General features: G+C 53.1%; 1 protein-coding gene across 1 annotated transcript in view; it reads left to right on the forward strand.

The window, feature by feature from the left end:
• Positions 1 to 26,982, forward strand: part of LOC144774147 (NACHT, LRR and PYD domains-containing protein 12-like) — an 816,909-nt gene that overhangs the window by 567,812 nt on the left and 222,115 nt on the right. Inside the window, exon 6 of the mRNA XM_078659166.1 lies at positions 4,277 to 4,450. Within this exon, the coding sequence (XP_078515292.1) occupies positions 4,277 to 4,450 (174 nt within the window). The remainder of the gene's footprint in view (positions 1 to 4,276; positions 4,451 to 26,982) is intronic.

Genomic DNA, 26,982 nt, shown 5'->3' on the forward strand with positions numbered 1-26,982 from the left:
AACGCCTCTTCCATTGAGTTCGAGCCGGGCCAACAGGTCTGGGTCATGTCTCCGGTCGAACCCTGTGCCCTCCAGGACAAATGGGCTGGGCCGTTCAAAGTGGTGGAGTGCAAGAGCCCTGTCACTTACCTGGTGGACATGGAGTCCCCCAGGAACCTCCTCCGGGTCTTCCACACCAACCGGCTCAAACCTCACTTCGTCCGAACGGAACTTAGCCTGCTGATGGCTACCGACGGCGGGGCCGAAGACGACTCCGAGCCCCTACCGGACCTCCTGAGCACCTCCGAGAAGGACGGCTCCGTCGAGGGTGTCACCCTCTCCTCCGCCCTGATCCCAGAACAGCGCCAGGACTGCCAAAAGCTGTTGGGTCAATTCACAGACTTGTTTTCGCTCACCCCCGGAGTCACCCAGTGGTGCGTCCACGATGTCGACACCGGGGACAGCCTGCCTGTGCGACACCGGGCCTACAGAGTTCCCGACCGAGTTCGGACCTGCATCCAATCGGAGGTCTCCAAGATGCTGGCCCTGGGGGTAGTCGAACCCTCTGACAGTGCATGGGCCAGTCCCATCATCCTGGTCCCAAAAGCCACTGCCCTGGCGCCACTCCCGAACTGCGATTTTGTGTAGACTACCGGGGGTTGAACGCCGTCACCCGGACCGATACATACCCCATTCCCCGGGCCGATGAGCTTATCGACCGCCTGGGGGCGGCCCGCTACCTGAGCACATTCGACCTAACGTCCGGCTACTGGCAGATCGGACTCACCCCTGGCGCCCAAGAGCGCTCCGCTTTCTCAACCCCCGATGGCCACTACCACTTCAGGGTGTTGCCCTTCGGGATGAAAAACGCCCCCGCCATGTTCCAGAGGCTGGTGAATAAGGTGCTGGCTGGGCTAGAAGAGTTCAGCGCCGCCTACCTGGACGATATTGCGGTGTACAGCCTCCACTGGGCCGAGCACCTCAAGCACCTCTGGGAGGTCCTGACGGCCCTCCGACGGGCCGGACTAACTATCAAAGCAGGCAAATGCCAGATAGGCCAAGGTTCCGTAACCTATCTGGGACACCAAGTAGGGAGCGGCCATGTGGCTCCCCTTCAACCCAAGATCGACGCCATCATGGCCTGGGAACCCCTGGTCACCCAGACAGCAGTCAGAGCCTTCCTAGGGCTCACTGGGTATTACCGGCGCTTCGTTAAGAATCATGGGAGCATTGTTTGCCCCCTCACCGAACTCACTTCCAAGAAGCAACCACAGAAGGTGCACTGGACACCCGAGTGTCAGGCCGCCTTTGAGACACTGAAAACAGCGATGTGCACTGCCCCCGTGCTCCAACCCCCCGACTACAGCCGGGAATTCATATTCCAAACCGATGCCTCGGAGCACGGTGTCGGGCGGTCACAAATCAACCCCGAAGGAATTGATCAACCGGTGGCCTTCATCAGCCGACGTCTGCTGGCCCGAGAGCAACGATGGAGCACCATTGAACGAGAGGCCTTTGCCGTGGTGTGAGCCCTCAAGAAACTCCGGCCCTACCTCTTCAGAAAACTGACCACCGGCCCTTGCGGTGGTTGATGCAAATGGGAAGGAAAATCCCAAAGTTGCTGCGATGGTCCATCTCCCTCCAAGGAATGGACTTCACTGTGGAACATCGCCCCGGCAACGACCACGCCAACGCCGACGGCCTGTCCCTTTTCTTCCGCCTCGACGAGGAGAACAACCAAGAAGATGGGTGACTCTCCCCGCCTTCAGCTGGGGGGGACCCGGCCTCGTGGCGTGGTCCCACTCCTCCCCCATGGCGGGCCCTGGACAGCAGCGACCCCTGTCCTCCCCAACGAAACTACCTCTCCAACCCTCAACGAGAGCCGACCCTCCTGGCGACCCCCGCCTCTCTCCCTCAAGAACACGGCGACCCCTGCTCGCTGGTCCGATCCCTATCCCGGGCCGCCATCTCAGGCCCCGACTCCATCTTGGACCCTCCACGTCCTGACCACGTGGCCCCGGCCCGAACTCGGCCGCGGCCCCAGCGAAGCCCCGACATCGAGGCACCAAGATCCGACCAGGTGGTAAAGCGGCCACTTGACGGATCAAGGAGGAGGGGAGTTTCGATGGCCCTCCAGCTGTCCCCGGACGCCTGGTTTCGATCGCCCTCTGGCCTCCCTGGGCGCTGGCTCCACCCCCCTGCTGGGTGTCTGGACACTCTCATCCCGGACCCTCTGACCCCCAAGCGCGAGGGTCCGGACATCAAAGGACTCCAGATCTATATCTGGGGCAGCTCTGGAATGGGTCGGCAGTTGTATCCTGGAGTCGAGAGCCCTGCTGACGCTGTAGCGGCTGACCCCGAGAAGAACTCACTACCTTGAACCTCGACCCTCTTGGGAGCCTGCTGGCGCTGCCGCGGCCCAACCTCACTGAAACCATCTTCGGAGTCCTGCTGGCGCTGCCGCGGCCCGACCTCGCTGAAACCCCCTTTGGAGCCCTGCTGGCGCTGCCACGGCCCGACCTTGCGGAACCCCCCAGCTCGAGGATTGAGAGCTGTGCGTAGGGTGTCCCCGTACCAGGCTGGTACTAAGACTGTCCCGCTACCCCTTTCCCTCAGTTACCGAGACTTTAAGGATCCCTCGATCCGTTTGTACATATGGCCGAAAGAACCAATCGTTATTGCTGATAAAGATTCTGAGAAACTATCCTCTTGCGTGGTGTCCCTTTGTAGTGGTGTGATTGCTCTGCTGTTACGATTCTAGGAGAGGAGCCTCACCCAGGAGGCCTCTCGACGGCGCTCGGGCAACTCCATACGGAGAGGTGGGTCTCGGAGTGGTCAGTCAGACATCTTCGGCCTCCCCAGGGACCGCCTTTCTAACAGCTCTGCTGTCAGAGCTCTGCACCTCTCTGTTCTGCATAGGCTGAGAGATAGCTCTGCTCTCAGAGCTCTGCTCCTCTCTGTTCTATGTAGGCTGAGAGATAGCTCTGCCGTCAGAGCTCCGCACCTCTCAATTCTACGTAGGTCGAGAGATAGCTCTGCTCTCAGAGCTCCGCACCTCTCTGTTCTACGTAGGTCGAGAGATAGCTCTGCTCTCAGAGCTCTGCACCTCTTTGTCTGTTCTACGTAGGCTGAGAGATAGCTCTGCTCTCAGAGCTCCGCACCTCACTGTTCTACGTAGGTCGAGAGATAGCTCTGCTCTCAGAGCTCCGCACCTCTCTGTCTGTTCTACGTAGGCTGAGAGATAGCTCTGCTGTCAGAGCTCCGCACTTCTCTATTCTACGTAGGCTGAGAGATAGCTCTGCTGTCAGCGCTCCGCACCCCTCTGTTCTACGTAGGCCGAGAGATAGCTCTGCTCTCAGAGCTCTGCACCTCTCTGTCTGTTCTACGTAGGCTGAGAGATAGCTCTGCTCTCAGAGCTCCGCACCTCACTGTTCTACGTAGGTCGAGAGATAGCTCTGCTCTCAGAGCTCCGCACCTCTCTGTCTGTTCTACGTAGGCTGAGAGATAGCTCTGCTCTCAGAGCTCCGCACCTCACTGTTCTACGTAGGTCGAGAGATAGCTCTGCTCTCAGAGCTCCGCACCTCTCTGTCTGTTCTACGTAGGCTGAGAGATAGCTCTGCTGTCAGAGCTCCGCACTTCTCTATTCTACGTAGGCTGAGAGATAGCTCTGCTGTCAGAGCTCCGCACCCCTCTGTTCTACGTAGGCCGAGAGATAGCTCTTTTTTTTTTAGTACAAAACATTACGTTTTCACCTAACATCACTTTAACCTTTGTTTTTTTCAGTGAATTTCTGGCCTTGTCAGGCTGTGCGGATGTTAATTCGCTCTTTATGGCAGGCATAACTCATTACAAATTTAAAAATTTAAATCATTACTGATGTGCTATTTTACCAATAATGGTTTTAAAAACAAGCCTTTCATTTATGCTCTGGATTTTATTATTATTGTTATTGATGAAGGAGATGAGAATACATGTTTATCTAACCGACATTACAAGCAGTGTATTAAAGGCAGGTCGCCGCAAGTTGTGAGTTCACTATTCACACCGCAGCAGAGTGTCCAGCATGAAACACACATTAATATATTTATAAATATGTGAATTTAGCTCCGCCTCTGCTCGTCTGAGATCTCCCCCTTGAGGTTCCTCTATAAACAGGGCGTGGTTGGATGTGTAAGGTGGGATGTGTCCCTAGAGGGGAGTAAGTCAAGGACGGGAAGGAAATGAAGATGAAACTGAAGCTGTGACGCCCCTGTCTGTGCTCTGCTTTACTCCTCTCCGTGTCTCTTCTCTCCTGCAGGTTGGGGAACTGCTCCCTCACCGGTTCATGCTGCGGAGACCTCGCCTCTGTCCTGGAAACAAACACATCCCTCATAAAGCTCAACCTGGGCTGGAATCAAGAGCTGCGAGACGCTGGAGTGAAGAAGTTGTGTGAAGGCCTCAAACATCCAAACTGCAAACTACAGAGACTGAGGTACAGAGCTGTGCAGTTCTTATCATATCATTGATTTCTAATATACGTCGTAGGTGGGGCTCACACATATTTTAAAAATGCATTTAAATGTTTACATGATTGCCTCTTTTCTGTTAATGTCGTGATAAAGGCACCCATTAATAACATTTGTGAATTAAGTCAGGTTTGTGAAGTGGGGGTACCCACGCCCCAATCCATGGTCATGAAAGAAGCCCCTGCCATGGAGCCGAGGGGCACTTTTTAAAGCCTGTTTCTCTGGTATTTGGGCTCAAATGGAAGAGGTCTTAACTAGAGGGCAGGTCTGTTCCTTCCCGTGAGAGCACCTCCCCCACCAGTCTCTCTGCTGTTAACAGACCGGCTGCTGGATACGAGGCCGAGGAATGTCAGTGAGACATGGGGGGCTCCGTGGCCCTCTTTATTCTCTGCGGGGGCTCCGAGGCCCTCTTCATTCTCTGGAGGGGCTCTGAGGCCCTCTTCATTCTCTGCGGGGGGGCTCCGAGGCCCTCTTCATTCTCTGCGGGGGGCTCCGACACCCTCTTAATTCTCTGCGGGGCGCTCCGAGGCCCTCTTCATTCTCTGTGGGGGGTCCGAGGCCCTCTTCATTTTCTGCGGGGGGCTCCGTGGCCCTCTTTATTCTCTGGGTAGCTCCGAGGCCCTCTTCATTCTCTGCGGGGGGCTCCGAGGCCCTCTTCATTCTCTGCGGGGGGCTCCGAGGCCCTCTTCATTCTCTGTGGGGGGGCTCCGAGGCCCTCTTCATTCTCTGCGGGGGGCTCCGAGGCCCTCTTCATTCTCTGTGGGGGGTCCGAGGCCCTCTTCATTTTCTGTGGGGGGCTCCGTGGCCCTCTTCATTCTCTGCGGGGGGCTCAGAGGCCTTCTTCATTCTCTGCGGGGGGCTCTGAGGCCCTCTTCATTCTCTGCGGGGGGCTCTGAGGCTCTCTTCATTCTCTGCGGGGGGCTCCGATGCCCTCTTCATTCTCTGCGGGGGGCTCGGAGGCCCTCTTCATTCTCTGTGGGGGGCTCTGAGGCGCTCTTCATTCTCTGTGGGGGGGGGGCTATGAGGCCCTTTTCATTCTCTGTGGGGGGGGCTCCGAGGCCCTCTTCATTCTCTGCAGGGGCTCCTAGGCCCTCTTCATTCTCTGGGGGGTCCGAAGCCCTCTTCATTCTCTGTGGGGGGCTCCGAGGCCCTCTTCATTCTCTGTGGGGGGCTCCGAGGCCCTCTTCATTCTCTGGGGGGGCTCCAAGGCCCTCTTCATTCTCTGGGGGGGTCCGAGGCCCTCTTCATTCTATGTGGGGGGGCTCCGAGGCCATCTTCATTCTCTATGGGGGGGGCTCCGAGGCCCTCTTCATTCTCTGTTGGGGGCTCCGAGGCCCTCTTCATTTTCTTTGGGGGGCTCCGAGGGAACTAGGACCTCACTAGCACCACCTGTACTAGTAAGAACAACCACCTAAGTATCACAATACAAGTAGGGGTATAAGCACATAACACATAATGCATAACATACATTCAGATGTGCAGGGAAGGAAAACAAATGCAGGCACATGCATCAACGATAATTGCATTCGCAAACGGTGCGAATCGCAATTTTTGGCCGTTTGCGAATGCAATTATCAAAATTGCAATGCATCATGTATTTCGCAATTTTAGGAATCGCAATCATGTTGCGATTTCTAAAATTGTGATTACATTAAAGAAATCGCGATTTACGATTTCTTAAATGCAATGCATGATCATTTTTAAATTGCGAATTGGCAATTTGGAAGTGGTAAATTAGCATGAGGTTGAACCTCGTGCTAATTTACCGAAAACCTTCAAACATGCACAAAAATGCATTTTTTAAAGTTGCATTTTACACACACACACATGTCATTGGGACATGTGTGTGTGTACATTGCACTTAAGTTTAATTTCAGGGGTGCAGGGTGGGGTTCTTTGGACCCCCCTGCACCCTTGAAATAGCATTTTCAATTTGCGATTCGCAAATTGAAAATTGCAAATTGTAAATGCATTCCCATTGATTCCTATGGGCCTCTTGGCCCATAGGAATCAGCGGGAAGGGTTTTCCTTAATTGCGATTCGCAAATTGTGAATCGCAATTAAGGAAAAATAAGAAATCGCTAAAATAAAATGCGAATTATTCATGCATTGCCGTTTGCAAATTCTTAATTGCGATTCCTTAATTTTCGCAATTAAGGATTCGCAAACGGCAATATTGATGCAAGTGGCCGATGATACCTAAAAACATTCAGAGGTGTATCAAAGAACACAATTGCGCAAAAATCACATTAGTCACCACCTGTGACTGTCCCTAGGCCAACTGGCCTCCCTGGGGCTAGGACGCCCTGTGTCCCAAATTCAGGGGCCTAAACGGAGCAGCTGGCCACAAAGTGCTGGGCAGCTGTGACAAGGATGATGGGGCCAACGTTGGAGCCTCGGGGCTCTGCACAACAAAATGCCCCCTCTGAGCTTCTCAGGGCTCTAAACAAATGGGGCGCCGTGAGCCTCTCAGGCTCGAGGAACAATCACTTATGTCCCTGTGGGCCTCGTGGACTCGGGAATTGTGCCCTGTGTGGGGGTAGCGGCCCGCTGCCTGTCGGGGCCGCTCTACCTCCAAAAATGCACAAACTCGAACTTGCACAGATGCCCCCGAGCCCCTCTGGGCTCTACACAAGAATGCGGCCGTCGCTGGAGCCTCTCTGGGCTCTAAGAAATGCCACTGAGCCTCTGCGGCTCGAGATAACCAAAAATGCCCCCGGAGCCCTCTCAGGGTTTTAAAACAATATTGCGGGCAGGGAGCCTCTAGGGGCTCTCAGATCCAATGGCGCCTTCGTTGGAGTACCCCTCCTGGGGACTCAACAGACAATGGCCCCCGTGACTTGTGAGCCTCCTAGGCTCAAGGAAGGAATGCCCCTGGGGCCCCCACTCACTGGCTTCCTGTTGCGGGGGCTCCTCCTTGCAGTGGGCAGGACTCCTTGGGCCTCCTCCGGTGCTGCGGGACTCTCCCTGCCTTGCTCGTGGCTCCGACGGCGTTGTCTCTGCTCGGGAAGAGAGCAGTGTGTCTCCTCACTCTGCGGCGGGGGCAGGTACCGGCAATGTGCCTCAGGCCCCCTCCGCCTCACTTCCACCACTGCTTCCGGGCACGGGGCTCTCTCCGTGTCCAGCCGGCTCTTCTCTCTCTCCCCGGCCGTCCTGCGAGGCGGGGTAGGCTTCCGTCCTCGCTTTCTCCTACCACTTCCTCTTGTCCCGCTCGTCCCACCCCTGGCCTGCATGACTTCCGGTTCGGCCGGGCGGCGACGGGGACAATCTCGGCCACAATCCGGGTCGTACTGGCAGCGGCCCGGCAACGTCTACTTGGGGCGGCGAGTTTGAGGGGTAGGCTCCCTCGGTACACAGCGCTCCTTGCGCTCAATGAAATTTAAAGCGCTCCCTGCGCTAAAACAAAATAAAGCGCTCCTAAGCGCTATGGGCAAAGATAAAGTGCTCCTAAGCGCTAGCAGCAGAAATAAGCGCTCCCAAGCGCTAGGGCACAAAATACAGCGCTTCCAAGCGCTTGAAGGGTGAAAAAAAGTCCAGCAACCAGGTCCTTCTTGCAGAGCAAGGCAGGGGGGGCAAGGCTGGGCCAGGGGCCAGCTCACTGGGCCCTCCAGGCAGGAAGGCAGTCCCAAGTGGCGGTTCCTCCTGGCGCCAGCAGCAGCAGCAGCCCCCCTCAGTAAGATCAGCAAAGAACAAATTGTAAGGGGACACAGCCCCTTCTTATACTTGAAATCCCTTTGTCTGTAGGTGCAGGGTGGGGGAGAAACCAGTCACAGCTGGTTTTGGAGCACCCTTGATGTGCTCAACCACCCTTTCTATTCACTAGGGAGGCTAGGGTCATTAGACCCACCACAGGGGGTGGAGCCAGCATTGTGTGGGGAAAGCCCAGCCCTATTCGGGAACCAGGTGCACTCCTCCCCAGCCATCAGCATGCTAATCTCCACACTTACCACCGGGCAGACCCATCAGGACTCCTGGAGCCAGGCTCCCCAGCCAGCTTCAGCCAATTACACGCCAGCACGCTCACAGCACACGCACAGCCATGTCTAGAAGTGGCACTTCCACACTAGACACATACACGCCATACATCATTTCGCAGCATTCAATCACACGAGTCCGCACATACCAGACTCGAGCCTGTACACCCCACGCATCAGGAACTACCAGGGACACATACATTCCCCATGCATTCCTATGGGAGGGCAGGCCTATCTCACTACACACACTCAGAGTGCGCACGCACTTTCCACTGGGACACAGTGAAAGTGCGCAGGAGCCAAAAATCCCCATCACCAGGTCACCAGTAAAAGCAAAAAGTTTAGGGGTGAACCTGCCAGAAGGGCCAAGTCCAACAAGTGCATCTTCTCTCTCTGCCGTTGGACAGATATCCTCAGGTGCAGAGGATCACAGGTCGGTATTGCACTGAGTTCTTGTCTTCAGTGCATCTTCTCTCTTCTGCTGTTGGACAGATCTCCTCAGGTGCAGAGGATCACAGGTGTGTATTGCACTCAGTTCTTGTCTTCAGTGCATCTTCTCTCTTCGCTGTTGGTCAGATCACCTCGGGTGCAGAGAATCACAGGTGTGTATTGCACTCTGTTCTTGTCTTCAGTGCGTCTTCTCTCTTCTGCTGTTGGACAGATCTCCTCAGGTGCAGAGGATCACAGATGTGTATTGCACTCAGTTCTAGTCTTCAGTGCATCTTCTCTCGTCTGCTGGTGGGCAGATCTCCTCAGGTGCAGAGGATCACAGGTGTGTATTGCACTCAGTTCTTGTCTTCGGTGCATCTTCTCTCTTCTGCTGGTGGACAGATCTCCTCAGGTGCAGAGGATCACAGGTGTGTATTGCACTCAGTTCTTGTCTTTGGTGCATCTTCTCTATCTGCTGTTGGACAGATCTCCTCGGGTGCAGAGGATCACAGGTGTGTATTGCACTCAGTTCTTGTCTTCAGTGCATCTTCTCTCTTCTGCTGTTGGACAGATCTCCTCAGGTGCAGAGGATCACAGGTGTGTATTGCACTCAGTTCTTGTCTTCAGTGCATCTTCTCTCTTCTGCTGGTGGACAGATCTCCTCAGGTGCAGAGGATCACAGGTGTGTATTGCACTCAGTTCTTGTCTTTGGTGCATCTTCTCTATCCGCTGTTGGACAGATCTCCTCGGGTGCAGAGGATCACAGGTGTGTATTGCACTCAGTTCTTGTCTTCAGTGCATCTTCTCTCTTCTGCTAGTGGACAGATCTCCTCAGGTGCAGAGGATCACAGGTGTGTATTGCACTCAGTTCTTGTCTTTGGTGCATCTTCTCTCTTCTGCTGTTGGACATATCTCAGGTGCAGAGGATCGCAGGTGTGTATTGCACTCAGTTCTAGTCTTCAGTGCATCTTCTCTCTCTGCTGTTGGACAGATCTCCTTGGGTACAGAGGATCACAGGTGTGTATTGCACTCAGTTCTAGTCTTCAGTGCATCTTCTCTCTTCTGCTGTTGGACAGATCTCCTCGGGTGCAGAGGATCACAGGTGTGTATTGCACTCAGTTCTTGTCCTCGGTGCATCTTCTCTCTCTGCTGTTGGACAGATCTCCTCAGGTGCTGGAGATCACAGGTGTGTATTTGTTGGACTTGGCCCTTTTCACAGAATTCTTTTGCTTTTTGCTTCCCCTAATTCTGGAAGTCCCCCCTTATAATGTAATTGTATAGGCCCTGTGAGGTTGTAATGCCCTGGGTAATATTAAAACCCATGCTAGGTGCAGGTGCCCTCTACCCTCAACATTGCTGCCACTGACCCCAGTTCCTACATTGGTGCCGAGCAGTGGGATTCAGGACCTGTGACTATACAGCACCCTCCAGTGAGACGGAGTGTGCCGCAATTAGACTGGACACCTTTCGTGCCTGCAAGCATAGGTAATTGCCCCCACTGTCTAGCCTGTGTGTAGAGACCTGTTTGACCCAGAATTGTTACCCACGTCCTAGGATCTTTCCTTGATTTTTATCTGGGTCCCCACCTGGCAAAATGGAGTTCCAGCTGGCCAACCTGCCATGGGAATTTACTTAGTCAGGGGATGGGGGTGCCGGTTGGGCGGAGAACCGCAAAGGGAAAACTCCGTACCGCCTTGAGGGCAGGGGTAAGGGCCCACCCAGAGGGGAGAGGGGATGGGGAACAGGAGGGGCAGGTCACACCAGGGCAGGCGGGCGCTCCAGAAGGACTAGACCTACTGAACACTGTGATGAGTGGAAATGTGTCGTCAGAAAGACGTTCCAAGACAGGCAGTAGTGTATCTAGTAGGAGTGCGTCGTCCAAGGTGTATGAGGACAGGAGGGAGGAGAGGCGATTGAGATGGGAGCTTGCCAAGCTAAAGCACGAGAGGGAGAGAGAAAGGGAAGATAAGCAGTTTGCTATGGAGGAAAGGAAGTTGGCACACGGGCTCCAGCTTAAAGAAATGGAGCCGAGAGCCTTACAATTAGGTGCGCCAAGAAATTCTAATGGTGGCAGCGTACCCGAGGTTCGGGGGAGTGATCCTGAAGGGAATGGTGCAGGGATCTTCCGACCCATTGAGGCGGGAGAGGTGAGGAGTAGCCCAGGTAGGTCCCAGGATAGTGAGAGTGTTGTAGGGCCTCACATCCCATCTACAGGAGAGAGTAAGACGGGGAGGTGTCCCGAGGTGCCCCAACCGCAGTCACAGAGCCTGGAGAGTTCCATAGGGGACCCCAGGTTGGGAGCCTATGCTGTCCTGTTGTGCCTTCCAGTATAAGGGATCCCCTTGTGTCAGGAGAACCTGGAGCATCAGTAATCGGAGCTCCAGTGGTTCAGGGGTCTGACCAGTCACAGGGTTTAGATCCTGGACTGGGGTTCCAGGTTCAGGGGTTGCCTGACCTGGAGGGTGGGTACCTGTAATTCAGGTCCCTACCGGTTTGACTCCCAGGGGTACTTCTCCCGGTGGGAGGGTGCGGAACTCTGGGAGGGGGTGCAGAGGGAGGAAGGACTCTCCTCTGTCACCGGCTCAGCCACAGGGCGCAGATCCCGGGTTGGGTGGCCAGGGACAGGGGTTGCCGGACCTGGCGGGTGGGACATCTGTGATCAGTGTCCCCCCGGATTTGACTCTCAGGGGTATTTCTCCGGTTAGGAGGGTGTGGAACTCTGGGAGGGGATGCAGTGGGAGGGAAGACTCGCCCCTGTCACCAGTTCAACCTAAGGGTCTAGACTCTAGGTTGGGGAGAGAGTGGTGTGCTGAGGGTGTCCCGCTTAGGAGAAATGGGCGGAACCCCAGAAGGAAAGGTAGGGGGAGGAGAGCCTCGCCCCTGGTGGCTGGTCAGCCTGAGGGTTCGGACTCCCGGTGGGATGACCAGTGGCCGTTTGGAGCTAGGAGAAGGAGAGAGGTCAAATGGTACTATGGGCCTGAGGCTACTGCCTCCCACTCTGCGAGAGAGCTAGGGCCAGAGACTTTCGGACTGTCTAGAGGCCAGTCCTGGCCACATCCCACTAGGGAACACCAGTGGGGTGGTTTTGTTGGTGAAGGGAGGGTTGCGAGAGAGAACCGTTGGGTTCCACGGTGGAGAAGAGACTGCAGGTGCTCCTGTAGTTGCCGGCCTGCGTCCACCTTTTTCGGCCCCAAGCAGGGAAGCCCATCAAGGTGATGATTGGTCTACCCTGGCTTTTGGCTGGGGGGAGTTGTGTTGGACGTGGCCCTTTTCACGGAAATGTTTCGCTTTTTGCTTCCCCTAATTCTGGAAGTCCACCCTTGTAATGTAGTTGTATAGGCCCTGTGAGGTTAAAATGCCCGGGGTAATGTTAGAATCTATGCTAAGGTGCAGGTGCTCTACCTTCAACATGGCTGCCACAGGCCCCTGCAACTGCAGCGTGGTCTTGTTAAGGCGCATTCTAGCTGCCAGGAGCTGGCTGGGACTCCAAACACTGTTGCCATTCCAGCCTGCCTTGCCTGCCCACAGTTAGAGTAGGGAAGCTCCTGGCACCTTCTAGAATAGGGGCGGAGCTTAGTTTTGCCGCCTTAGAGGGTGGTCACCTGACCTGGGCCTATATAAGCAAGGGAGGGAAACTTTCCAGTCAGTTGGGGCATCACTGACCCGGGGAACCCATGCAGGAGATTTAGGCGGTAGGGCCTAGTCAGAGATTTATGCCACTGAGAGTGACAGGGCTTAGGTGCTGCCTCTTAAGTTGAGTGAGGTACCCTGAACTAGCCCACTGATCTGGCCCGGCGGGAGGGGAACCCAGGGACCATCTACAGTGACCTGCAGAGGAATCCTGCCTGCAGCCCCCAACTCACCCCCCTTCAAGTAACAAGAAACAAGAAACTGATATTTACAAGGGCGCAAGAGCCATCAAGCGCCAAGATGAAAACCTAACGACCACAGGACTACTGGGGGAACAACCAGGTATTGGCACTGTGTCACCCACTGCACTCCCTGACTCCACCTGGACCCCCTTTGCTGAGCTGCCACCGTCATGTGGCCTGTCCTGCCTTGCTTGGACTGCTAAACTGCCTTCCCACCGCTCTTCTGCGGTGCCCCTGTGAAGCGCTGGGTCTTTAGAGACAGTTGCTGTATTGCCCTGAAGTGCTATACTCTTGAAGCGCCACGAAGTTCCTGGGCGCTATTCCTGCCTGAAGCGCTTTTGCCCTGATGAGCGCTGTTGTGGAGTCTGCCCCAGCGCTGACTCTGCCTGGGACTGCTAATGTGCCTTCTAGTGCTGTGCCCCTGCCGCCTGCTGAAGCGCTGTATCGCCAGAGACCCCTGTCGAGCCTGGAAGCGCTGTATCAAGGGAAGCGCTGCATACCTGTGCCCCCGCAGCGCCGTGAAGTCCGAGCCCTGTAGAGCGCCCCAGCGCCGCTGCCATTGCCGTGGGCCTGGAACATCGGAGGGCCTTCTCGCCGTGCCCGGTGTTGTCGCGTCGGCCCTCAGTGTCAGAAGAGGGCCGTCGAAGGGCGAAGTAGGCCGTACTAGGCCTGAAGAGGCCTGACGCCGGAGTCCCGCATCACGTGACGGGGGCGCGTCACAGCCCCCGCCCCGTCGCCCTCCTATTGGTCCTGGCTGCCGCCCCCCTCCACCCCCCCCTCAGGCCGCATTGCCATTGGCGGCTGCGGGACGGGAAGCCTCTGGAGGCCCGGGACCTGTGGTGAGACCTGGACGAAGGAGACCCGGAAGACCGGAGCAACATCGGGGCTGCGGGGAGGCCCCGAAAAAAAGCGCCGGAGTAGTGCGGGCCCCCCTAGACCGGCCATTCACCCCCCAGCGCCAGAAACTCCACGCAAGGGCTCCAGTGTGAGCCGAAGACTTCAGGTAAAGCCCGGTGGGGAGGGCGTAGAGCCGTCACAGAAGCGGGACCTCCTAGGAGCAAGGAGGAGTCCCTGGAGCCGCCCCTCTCCCGGGGAACACTGCCGAAGGGCCCCGTTGGCCCTAATTATTCACAGAAGGCCCCTCAGAACTGGGCAGTAGCCCTTAGTGACTGGGTCAGAACCCCCAAGTTCATCATTTAGTGACTGGGCCCCAGTGGCCCCCATTAGCCCCACAAGAGGAGTTGTTTAGTCTCAATGAAATGATTTACATTTGATGGAAGGTGTTACTCCGACGTTGGGAAGTGTTTAACCCCTGCTTTCACGGTAATCTGCTGGGGCCTGCCTAATGAAAGGTTGTAGTCCTATCTAATAAGATGTTGCCTGGATACTAATGACCCGTTTGCTCCTTACTTTACTGAAATGGTTTGTAGCCAAATTTATATGTTTAATGAAAGGCTCTACCTATGGTAAATGAAATGGTTATTCCTGCCTGACGCAGTGTTCCACCTTTACTTAGTGAGAAGTTGCCTGATTCTTCCTGAAACGTTTATTCCTGCCGAGTGAAAGGCTTAATCCGACCTAATTTGCTCGCCCTAGCCTTACACATTGTTTACTCTGGCCAGATGAAAGGTTTTGTTCATTCCTGTTACTTGGTTACCCCAGGTGAAGCGCCCTTGACTAATGTCATGGTTGTCCTTGCTCTAGAGAATGTTTACTGCTGAGCGATGCAACGTTGTTCCTCTAGTGAAATGCTTGAATGAGGAATATGGATGTCTAGTGTATCTATGCTTCTTTCGCCTTAGGCACTGCTTAGTCTTGCCTTACTGAAATTCTCCCCAGATGGTAACGGACAGGGTTATCGCATTATGCTGTGTGATTAAAGGATCACCCCTTTACTCCTGCAGGGGAACGAGTACTGAAAGGTTCTTCCAAGTCAAGGAAATGGGCACCCTGGTGTAAAGCAGTGTTATATGTTCCTGCCTAATGCAATGGTACATGAAATGGTGGTTGAGGCCTAATGGAATGTTATTGCTGAGTAAGGCACTGCTTATTCAGGCACCAGGTAATGTGATGGTATTTAATGCCTAATGAAATGGTTTACATTTAATGAAATGTTTTATCCCCCAGTTAATGCACAACTTATTCCTGCTGAAGGAAATGTTTTACTCTTGCAAAGGAGTTTAAGGAACGGTTCACCCTTGCTTGGTGAGAGGTTAATTGCTTTACCTACTGAACAGGTTACTTACCGGAACACCTAAGGACACTTTCTATAGGATTGCTCATCCTTGCCTGATGAGCTGAATGACCAAGCTAAGACGTTCATGAAATGTTCACTGTTAACTGATGAAATGCTAATTATTTCATGAAATGTCTTGCAATATGCTACATTGATTATTGAACTGCTCCCTTTTCTCCCCTCCTAAGGAAATGCTTTGATGAGCAATTGATACTGTTATTTTCCACTCCTGAACCTTAATCTTATATAAAAGTTCTTTGATTTTTAATCAAACACACTGGAGTGGCATCAGTCATTGCATGCCTTTTATTGTCTCAGTGGATGCGTGTGCTGTGTAGTCACTTAATACCTAAGCTTTCGGGTGCCTACCTGCTCGTGCCAGGCTACCCCCGGGGAACTGGTGACCCCAGTTCCTACAGTATTGCACTCAGTTCTAGTCTTCATTGCATCTTCTCTCACTCTGCTGTTGGACAGATCTCCTCAGGTGCAGAGGATCACAGGTGTGTATTTTACTCAGTTCTAGTCTTCAGTGCATCTTCTCTCTCTGCTGTTGGACAGATCTCCTCAGGTGCAGAGGATCACAGGTGTGTATTTCACTCAGTTCTTGTCTTCACTGCATCTTCTCTCTTCTACTGTTGGGCAGATCTCCTCAGATGCAGAGGATCACAGGTGTGTATTTCACTCAGTTCTAGTCTTCAGTGCATCTTCTCTCTCTGCTGTAGGACAGATCTCCTCAGGTGCAGAGGATCACAGGTGTGTATTACACCCAGTTCTTGTCTTCAGTGCATCTTCTCTCACTCTGCTGTTAGACAGATCTCCACGGTGCCGAGGATCACAGGTGTGTTTTGCACTTAGTTCTTGTCTTCGGTGCATCTTCTCTCTCCTGCTGTAGGACAGATCTCCTCAGGTCCAGAGGATCACAGGTGTGTTTTGCACTCAGTTCTTGTCTTCAGTGCATCTTCTCTCACTCTGCTGTTAGACAGATCTCAGGTGCAGAGGATCACAGGTGTGTATTGCACTCAGTTCTATTCTTCAGTGCATCTTCTCTCTTCTGTTGTTGGACAGATCTCCTCAGGTGCAGAGGATCACAGGTGTGTATTGCACTCAGTTCTAGTCTTCAGTGCATCTTCTCTCTTCTGCTGTTGGACAGATCTCAGGTGCAAAGGATCACAGGCGTGTATTGCTCTCAATTCTTGTCTTCAGTGCATCTTCGCACTCTGCTGTTGGACAGATCTCCTCGGGTGCAGAGGATCACAGGTGTGTATTGGGTGCAGAGGATCACAGGTGTGTATTGCACTCAGTTCTAGTCTTCAGTTGATCACTCTCTCTCTGCTGTTGGACAGATCTCGCCGGGTGTAGATAACTAATATGATTCAATACAATCTGCCAACTACTTACCCTCGCCCTTTGCCAAGGCTTGTTGTACAGTGCCCTGGTCACAGTTGCTGGACTGTGATTGTCCCTCAAAGCTCGGTCTTGCTTAAAGAGGTCGAAGGTTAGTGTCCTGAGCTCTGTTCAAACAGCTGATCTGATAGATAGCTGAGAGATAGCTCTGCTATCAGAGCTCCGCACCTCTCTGTTCTACTTAGGCTGAGAGATAGCTCTGCTGTCAGAGCTTTGCACCTCTCTGTTCTACTTAGGCTGAGAGATAGCTCTGCTGTCAGAGCTCCGCACCTCTCTGTTCTACTTAGGCTGAGAGATAGCTCTGCTGTCAGAGCTTTGCACCTCTCTGTTCTACTTAGGCTGAGAGATAGCTCTGCTGTCAGAGCTCCGCACCTCTCTGTTCTACTTAGGCTGAGAGATAGCTCTGCTGTCAGAGCTCCGCACCTCTCTGTTCTACGTAGGCTGAGATATAGCTCTGCTGTCAGAGCTCTACACATCTCTGTTCTACTTAGGCTGAGAGATAGCTCTGCTGTCAGAGCTCCGCACCTCTCTATTCTACGTAGGCTGAGAGATAGCTCTGCTGTCAGAGCTCTGCACCTCTCTGTTCTACGTAGGCTGAGAGATAGCTCTGCTGTCAGAACTCTGCACCTCTCTGGTCTATGTAGGCCGAGAGATAGCTCTGCTGTGAGCGCTCTGCACCTCTCTGCTCTGCGTAGGCTGAGAGATAGCTCTGCTGTCAGAGCTCTGCATCTCTCTGTTCTACGTAGGCCGAGAGATAGCTCTGCTGTGAGCGCTCTGCACCTCTCTGTTCTACGTAGGCTGAGAGATAGCTCTGCTGTGAGCGCTCTGCACCTCTCTGTTCTACGTAGGCCGAGAGATAGCTCTGCTGTTCTCAGAGCTCTGCATCTCTCTGTTCTACGTAGGCTGAGAGATATATCTGCTGTCAGAGCTCCGCACCTCTCTGTTCTACGTAGGCTGAGAGATAGCTCTGCTGTCAGAGCTCCGCACCTCTCTGTTCTACGTAGGCTGAGAGATAGCTCTGCTGTCAGAGCTCTGCACCTCTCTGTTCTACGTAGGCTGAGAGATAGCTCTGCTGTTCTCAGAGCTCTGCATCTCTCTGTTCTACGTAGGCCGAGAGATAGCTCTGCTATCAGAGATCTGCACCTCTCTATTCTACGTAGGCCGAGAGATAGCTCTGCTGTCACAGCTCCACACCTCTCTGTTCTACGTAGGCTGAGAGATAGCTCTGCTGTCGGAGCTCTGCACCTCTCTATTCTACTTACCAGGAGAAAACTGGAATAATCCCTGGGACGCCGCGAAGGATAACTAGCTGACCTGCTCCATACCTGTCCTGTTCTGACGCCGCTCCTCGCCGCTCCCGCTTCGCGGGAGCCGCTTCGTGGGAGGTCCGCCCACCAACGCTGATCACCAACGCTGCTTGCTTGCCCAGTGCTTGCTGGACACCGGAGGCTGAGAGGCTGCAGGGGAGTTGCGCGGCAGGGACTCACTTTCCCAGGAGTCCCTGCGAGACCAAAGAACATCCGGTCAGCGCCCCCTACGTGCCCCGCCTTCAGCCGCCCTCCCACCCATAAAATCAGGTGAAGGGCCGACTCGCGGGACGCCGGGCGAAGCCCGGGCAAAGGGCGGGCCCTCTGTGGCCCTCAGGGGACCGAAGAGGCCGGGACGGGCCACCCCCTTAACATCTACTCACTTGCCATCCTGGGAACAAGGTACTTCATGAGCTAGGTTTGTAGTATATAATAATATATCCATACTACAAGAATGAACCAAACAAGGAATACCCCGGTGGCGACAAGATCTACTACAAGATTAAAACCTGTCAGCACACCACTACCCACCATAACTGCCATAGACCATATGCTACAAAAAACTATTGGCATAGTGGTGGATGCCATACAGGATACAGAGAGACGACTCTCTCTGACCCCGGATTTGTGCTTCCCAGACTTATCTCTACACACTAGCGGCAATATACATATAATGGATGCCACAAATAATTCCCAAGAATCTTTGTTAATGCAGTCATTCACAGACTTGCCAGGTTCACACATTAAAGACAATACCCCGAGAGCACTGTCTATATGTCAGACTGGGAACCTCACGGAGAGCAGTCCTCTGGTGACAATCAGTCTTGACAACAACACAAGCTGCCTGCTTACTTCATCTCCTCACTCAGCGATACAGACAGTGGAGGACCCAATACCTGCCACCCAACTTATATCAGGTATAACTCAAGATCCATCTAGGGCGACTCAGCAACACAGAAAAAAACGTAAGACCAAGCGCCCTTCAAGGAAAATCCACGGCTCAATGAATAAACCACAACATTCAATTAAAGACATTTGGTCAAAACTTAGACAGACAAAACTTTCCAAGAAAAATACGACCGGGATTTCCTCAACATCTATCCAGGATCCAGATATAATCTTATGTGAGAAACCCATAGAAAGTAATCCGGTTAAAGACCAGATTAGTCAATCGGATCACTCGTCTACACTGAAAATACCCCTCTTGAGCGAAATAGAGTCAATGGTCAAATCTCTTTTACAGCCCATCAGTTATCGAATCATTAACATAGAGAAGGCTTTAGGAAAATTCGAGAGATCACAAAATGAAGTCTCCTCCAACATGCTTAAAATACTACAAACGCCCACTTCCATTTTTGTCCCAGCAAGTAAAACACTTAACGAAAATAACAGCAAAACCGCGAAAGCGATTAAAGACCCTACAACTAGTGTCACTAAACAGCCTTCGCACCAGCGACAGGGACTTTCAGTTACCCCAAACGTAGCAACCACTGCACAAGTAGCCCTTAATTTACCACCCCCAGTAGCTACGCCTATAGGCAATATACAGGTAACTGATGTACCTGATGATAGTGAATGGGCCGCTGAGGGTAGCTCCTTAGATCTAGCTATAACAAATACAGAGCTGATGCAAAACCCGACCCCATCAATCTCGAATATTCCCATCAAAACAGCAGGGGCTAATCAGTTTAAATCCATGACAGCAAAAAAACCTATCTATCTAAATCTTCCACCTGAATCGAATGCCTACACCATTGTCATGATTGGGGTTCCCATACTGACCGATAACAAGGGAGAGACCTATACGGAACTAAAAAATAAGGTAATGCAGTGGTTAACTTTAAACAGACCACTCCCCTCTCATATAAGTGGGCAGATTTGTCATGTGAAGAGAGTAGACTGGGTGGGCCCTAGATTCAAATCAACAGAGGGAGACTGCATTGTAGTTAACCTTAGAGACAGACAAGTAGCAAACTTTATCACTAGCTGGAGGAGTCCCCTAACAAATAGTCTGATTCGTACGAAGGGTTTAAGCTACTTTTACCCTTCTAATACAAAAGGGCAAAATAAAAATGCCCAGACCTCTTACCATCAGGAAGGCTTGTTGGAGCCCTTAATTCATGATCAACCATGGGCGCCACATTTTGCCCCTAGTCAGGTGATGATTTCAGACTTTGAACAAAGAGGATATGCGCAACCTCGTGAAGACAGACCATATAATCATCACCTATCAACATTTGAGAGAAGGGAACCTGTTTCACATGTATATAAACGAGACCAGGTACACCCCTATCTGTTTCAAAACCAATACGGAGTTCCGACCTCAAATAGATATGATGTTTTTTATGATCATGGCCAATTGGATGAGGTGGATTGACAGTCATTTGCCCTGTCCCCCAACGCCTCTCTAGGCCTTCTGAACTGGGCGGAACAATCTAATATAATGAGCACTGACAACAACTTAGTCCCCTCAAGAGTGGCATCCACTATCAACACTATAGAGCCTCTAATAAATCCTCCCGAGAATCTCTTTCTACAAGCGGCATCTGTCCCTTCCACCCATGTTTTCTGCAGCTCTCCTCCTATTATAGCCCCTAACTCACCACCTAGTACTGGAAATCAATCAACAGTCATAACAGATCGACATAACCAAGACTTGCATCTGCCCACTGGTTTAACCGAAGAGTCAATGGCCGAGCACGATGTTCTTAAGACTATAAAATTCCTGTCATGGAACATAGCAGGACTGGCTGTAAAAACAAAGGATCACACGTGGGTGAAATTTGTAAGGAACTTTGCTATATTGTGTTTCCAGGAAACGTGGCTCGTAGATAATAATGTTTTTATCGAGGGCTTTCAGAGCTTCTTCGTGCCAGCTACTCCATCGCCCAGTGGCAGACCAAAGGGGGGTCTGGCAATATTCATCAGCTCCCTGGGGTGTGAAAACAGGGCAGGCCTTCATTTTGCTCACTGCTTACGAGGTACCCACGCCAACAATTTAATTGACGATCTGAACTTGAGCATCGCTATGTCTCTGAAAGATGATTCTTTTATCTTTGAAGTACCAACTTATAAAGGCTTCGAGCATGGCTCTTTTATCGACCATATCTTCCTTTCTGTTGACCTGGCAAATCTAGCCTCAAGCTTTAAAATACATGAAAGCTGTTGTTGTTGTATAGCTTTATTTCGAAATATTTCATTTCATAAAAGCGTTACAGTAAAAAACGAATGCAAGAATAAAAACAGTTGTACAATTTGGCCATCAAAACTGATAGATCTCTAAAAGACAATATAAAATATACAACAATGGTAAATAGCATCCATCTAAAACCATTTATACAAACACGTAATTATCATCCTTGAGGAAGGAAGAGGGACACAACAATAAACAGCGGGGCCGATGGAGTGTGGATTGGTACCTGTTATGTTGTCTTACATCTCTCTTATGTGGTGCTAACTTCACTTGTTTAGAATAGGAATTGACTCCATCATTTAATTCATACAAAATATACCACAGTACCCTTACTGGAGGATCATTCTCCTCGCGGATCTTATCCTCCAAGCCCACCCCAAGAATTTTGCCAGGCCACAAGCAAGCAGTGGGTGAGGGTCTGATCTTAACAACTGTAAGGCCTCCAAGTGTGACCGGGTGCCCAGCCTCGAACAGAGCGGTTTCAACCATCTGCGGCGAGGAGCAGCATATGCAGGACATTCAAACATTAGATGGGGAATGGATTCATCCCTATTCGCACAAAAAGGGCAAGTTGCTATAGTTTGCCAAGGTGGTTTCCAATTTGCTGTCCTTGTGCCAAGAGGCAGAACCCCAACCCTGAATTTAAAATACAACGCCCTGTCTGTTGGGTTCGAGATCACGTCAAGGTAGGGTTCTCTGGAAGGACGGCATTTAGTAACCAAAAACTCCACAGCAGATCTACACAAATTGGAGTGGTTCGCTCTCTCATTATCCACCCACGACCAGAATATTTTCTTTAACAACTGTTTGGGTGGTGAAGATCTATTGGCCCAAGCGTCATCCAGACCTAGTTCACAAAGAAGGCGCTTTACTTCCAGGAGCCAACCGATCTTACACCAACCCGGGGTTGAGAGAAGTTCGCGTAATGCATCCGCGTAACTTGAAAGTTCAGGGACATTCCATATGCGGGCCCACAAAAGAAGGGGACGTAGCTTGGCCTGCTCGGCTATTTATCGTGTACCTGTATCAAGTAAGAGAGGGATAGTGGGAGAGCTATGAGGGAGCCTCATTAAATCTTTGTGGAACTTGTTCTCAAGGTGGAATAGAGTGTCAAATTTCTGGGTACCCCACAACTCAGCCCCATACAGTGCCGCACTCACAGCTTTTGCCCTATAGATATCTAATATCACCCCGATAGGTTTAAGGGGTGAGGCACGATGTTCTTTTAGTAGGGCGCCCGTGACCCTCCTATGAGTCAGGATGATTTTTTGGTGATGCGCCTTTCAACCCATGGAGTCACAGAGTCGGATTCCTAAGTAATCAAATTCCCTAACCCTTTCTAATGGCACTGAGTCCAGGGATGGTGGGTGGACTGTCTTCCTGGGGGGATTCAGCACCAGGAACTTGGTTTTGCTAATGTTGATAGCCAAGCCCCTGGCGTCACAAAAGCCCTGGAACCTCGTTAGCAGGGTTTGGAGGCCCATCGGGGATTTCGAAATCAACAGGGTATCATCTGCAAACAGGAGAGTTGGTATCTTCCTGCCCGCCAGGGAGGGAGCATCTGCTGGTAGTTGGAGAAGGTGCTCCACCACTCCGTTTAGATATAATGAAAACAGAGTGGGGGCTAGCACACACCCCTGGCGGACGCCCCTGTCTACAGGAATGCGAGATGTTTTTTGTCCCTGCGCACCCCATCTGATTTGGGCGAAATTGCTTTCATGGAATTTAATGGTTAATGCCAACAGATACGCGGGCATGCCCATACCCTCAAGTACAGCCCACAATTAGTTGCGTGGGACTAGGTCAAAGGCAGTCCGCAAGTCAATAAAAGCGAGATACAGACTGCCTTTGCCCAGTTTGACCACTTTCCAATAGAGCATTAGGAAACGGAATGTCTGCTCAATCGTGCCAGTTCCTGGTCTGAAACCGGCCTGAAAGTCAGACAAGACCTGCATTTCCTCAGCCCACTGTAGAATCCTCCCTAGAACTACCTTCCCTGCTACCTTCTGGGTGGAATCAAGCAGACTTATAGGTCGGTAGTTAGCAGGGTCGTCCCTACACCCTTTTTTAAAAACAGGGACGACTTCCGCACCCCTCCAAGAATCCGGGAAGCCATCGCCCTCCAAGGCCTCGTTCAGGAGTTTGGCAATGAATAAGCTCCACACCTCTATATTACTCCGAAGCAAGTCACCGGGGACTCCATCTGGGCCTGCCGCCTTGTTGGGCACGATACACCTGATTGCTATTTCAACCTCCATAGGTGAAAAAGTGGGGTCTAGGTGTGGGCTATTGTCTGGTGCTATATAACTGGGACCCCTACTTGGACCCAAGGCCCCCAAGGAGTTGGAATAAAGTTTTGAAAAATGGGCCAACCAGGCATCCCCTGTGATGTTACATGTTAGCAGTGAATCGACAGGCCTGTCCCGGCCTCTAAGCAGGGCCCAGAAAGCCCTTGAATCCTTTCTGGAGCCAGCCTCCATTAGTTCGCTCCAGAAATTGGTTTCATGCGTGTCCCTTGCCACAGCTTGGGTCTTTTTATATTTTTTCCTAGCTAATGAGATCAAAGCCGGGTCTTTCATACTGACCGCCCGGATAAGGTCACTTTTAGCCAGGCGGCAGGCGGGGGAGTACCATTGGTCTCTACCCCTAGTCACAGTTCTCCGCTTGGCCCTGCCCCTCCCCTGAGGAACTAAGAACAGGTTGCTAAGCGATGGTCTCCGCAAATGTCATAAGAATGGCAGTATCGGAATCCAGCGCACCCACGAGATGCTTAGCTTCCATCATTATGGTCCTTACTTGGGCCAATCTTGATTCGTCAGAAGCAACCTTAGCCCATTTCAAGCGCCTCCCGCAATTAGATGGAACAACTTCATGGGATGATTTCCAAATGGGCCGGGGTGATACTGGATCCCCTGTCTCCCACGGGAGGGCAAGTGATAGGACCAAGGGATTATGGTCACTATCCGTGGTTTGTTGGACATCCATATCAAGGAGATATTCCCACAGGTTGTAATTTAGCAATATATAATCAATTCTGGAGGTGTGGCCGACCCTATTAAATGTGTGCACACCCCTAGTGTCTGACTTGGAACGGCCATTTGTGGCTCTAAGGGCATGTTTGTTGGACAGGCCGCATGATCGGGCTGCCCCCCTCCCCGCAATGGGACCGGGACCCTGGCTCTCCTGCATCCCCAGCCAGAGTCCCCCACCGACCACCCGAAGTACCCTGCAATCCCTCCACTACAAGACACCAGCGCCGGACCCAGCTGTCCCGGGTCACCATCCACACCACGACATCGACCCGGCCGCCATCTTGGGGCACTGCAGCACGAGGCCGCGTGGCCTCCACTCGACCCTAACCCTGGGCCCGGCCGGGCCCGACATCGAGGCACCAACCTCCCCCCAGGAGGCAGAGTGACCACTTGGCGAGTCAATGGGAGAAGGAATCGTCAACGGCTCTCCTCCGCCAGGTGTCGATCACCCCAGGCCGCCCTGGGCGCTGGCTCCACCCCCCTGCTGGGTGTCTGGACTCCCTCATCCCGGACCTCCCGGCCCCCACAGGCGCGAGGGTCCGGACATCAAAGGGGACCAGACCTATAACTGGGGCAGGGCCAGACCCGGACGCCAGTTGTATCCTGGAGTCGAGAGACCCGAGAAGAACTCATCCGTAACTGGCCTGCTGGCGCTGCCGCGGCCCTCTGCCTCGTGAAACCTTCGTCTTGGCCTGCTGGCGCTGCCGCGGCCCTCTGCCTCGTGAAACCATCGACTTGGCCTGCTGGCGCTGCCGCGGCCCTCTGCCTCGTGAAACCTTCGTCTTGGCCTGCTGGCGCTGCCGCGGCCCTCTGCCTCGTGAAACCATCGACTTGGCCTGCTGGCGCTGCCGCGGCCCTCTGCCTCGTGAAACCATCGACTTGGCCTGCTGGCGCTGCCGCGGCCCTCTGCCTCGTGAAACCATCGACTTGGCCTGCTGGCGCTGCCGCGGCCCTCTGCTTTGTGAGACTACCATCTTGGCCTGCTGGCGCTGCCGCGGCCCGATCCACCGACACTCCAGCTCGAGGATTGTGAGCTCGCCTCTTACCACCACCTGTACCGATCCGGTACCAAGACTGTCCCGCTACCCCCTTTTCCCTACAGAGACTAGAAGTGAGAGGACCCCCGGGTCCGAGATATCCTGTATCGCTAATATCCTTGCCTTACGAACCTTATATAAAGCATTGAACTCGACTTGGTGTGGTGCCTGTTTGTGGGGAGGGAGGTAACTTGTCTGTACGATCGCCGGAGACGGTCCCCCTCGGGGATCTCTCCCTCAGTGTCCGGCCGACCCTCAGGGTCCCCGTCTAACATTGGTGGCAGCGGTGGGATCCGAACCTACGCATAATCGTACAGAAAGTCACCCGACCCACGACACACGACCACCATGACAACAGAGAGCGGAACAACGGAGAAATTCCAGATGGAAAAATTGGAAGACTACAACCACCGAGAACTGAAGCAATATTGCATGGAACTTGGTCTCCCAACCACGGGTCTGAGTACGGCCCCCACAGGCGCGAGGGTCCGGACATCAAAGGGGACCAGACCTATAACTGGGGCAGGGCCAGACCCGGACGCCAGTTGTATCCTGGAGTCGAGAGACCCGAGAAGAACTCATCCGTAACTGGCCTGCTGGCGCTGCCGCGGCCCTCTGCCTCGTGAAACCTTCGTCTTGGCCTGCTGGCGCTGCCGCGGCCCTCTGCCTCGTGAAACCATCGACTTGGCCTGCTGGCGCTGCCGCGGCCCTCTGCCTCGTGAAACCTTCGTCTTGGCCTGCTGGCGCTGCCGCGGCCCTCTGCCTCGTGAAACCATCGACTTGGCCTGCTGGCGCTGCCGCGGCCCTCTGCCTCGTGAAACCATCGACTTGGCCTGCTGGCGCTGCCGCGGCCCTCTGCCTCGTGAAACCATCGACTTGGCCTGCTGGCGCTGCCGCGGCCCTCTGCTTTGTGAGACTACCATCTTGGCCTGCTGGCGCTGCCGCGGCCCGATCCACCGACACTCCAGCTCGAGGATTGTGAGCTCGCCTCTTACCACCACCTGTACCGATCCGGTACCAAGACTGTCCCGCTACCCCCTTTTCCCTACAGAGACTAGAAGTGAGAGCACCCCCGGGTCCGAGATATCCTGTATCGCTAATATCCTTGCCTTACGAACCTTATATAAAGCATTGAACTCGACTTGGTGTGGTGCCTGTTTGTGGGGAGGGAGGTAACTTGTCTGTACGATCGCCGGAGACGGTCCCCCTCGGGGATCTCTCCCTCAGTGTCCGGCCGACCCTCAGGGTCCCCGTCTAACAATGTTCCAAGCAGAGAGCGTTGATATCAATGGCATTCTGTGTCCATTTTTTGATGGGGTCAAGAGCGAGCAAGGGGATGCCTCTCTTAACATCATCCTCCCAGATGTCCAAAATGTCTTCGCTGGCCAGCGGTTCGAAACAGCAATTAAAATCCCCAGCCAAGACAATAAGGGAGTCAATGTTGCAGCCACTAAGCTCCTCTTCAACTCCAATTGAGGACAGGGGGGAGGAGTTCCCCACCCTGGCCCCCCTGAGGTACAGTTTGAAAAGTTCTAGAGTCTTGCCCCCCGGACACTGGATAGTGAGTCTCAAAAGATCTGGGGATTGGGTATTTATGTGTTTTACAGTAAACCCCAGAGATATACTGACCCAGATAAGAAGGCCACCAGAAGGGCGGCCTTTACTGCCTTTGGACCTGGAGGCTGGCACAGAGTACGTCGTGAAACCAACCCTGTGCAAAGGCTCCAAGCACCAGGTTTCTTGTAGGAGGCAGATCCCAAAAGGCTCCACGAAGAAATTCCAGTCTGGTTTGTCAAAATTTCGAGCAAGCCCTGCCACGTTCCAGCTTAGGATCTTGAGCTGGGAAATGCCTGCCGAGATTTCGCCGGACTGGGGGGCAGAAGCTGGGGAAGCAGCGTGAATGCCGCCAAGCCGGAAAGACTGGAGAGGAGCTATAGATGGCGACAAATCAAGGGCTATCATGCTTGCGACTGTGGGAATGCTGGTAGTACAGTCAGGTGTGGGAAGGTGCAAC

Source organism: Lissotriton helveticus, chromosome 8 (assembly GCF_964261635.1).
Source record: "Lissotriton helveticus chromosome 8, aLisHel1.1, whole genome shotgun sequence".
NCBI lineage: Eukaryota > Metazoa > Chordata > Amphibia > Caudata > Salamandridae > Lissotriton > Lissotriton helveticus.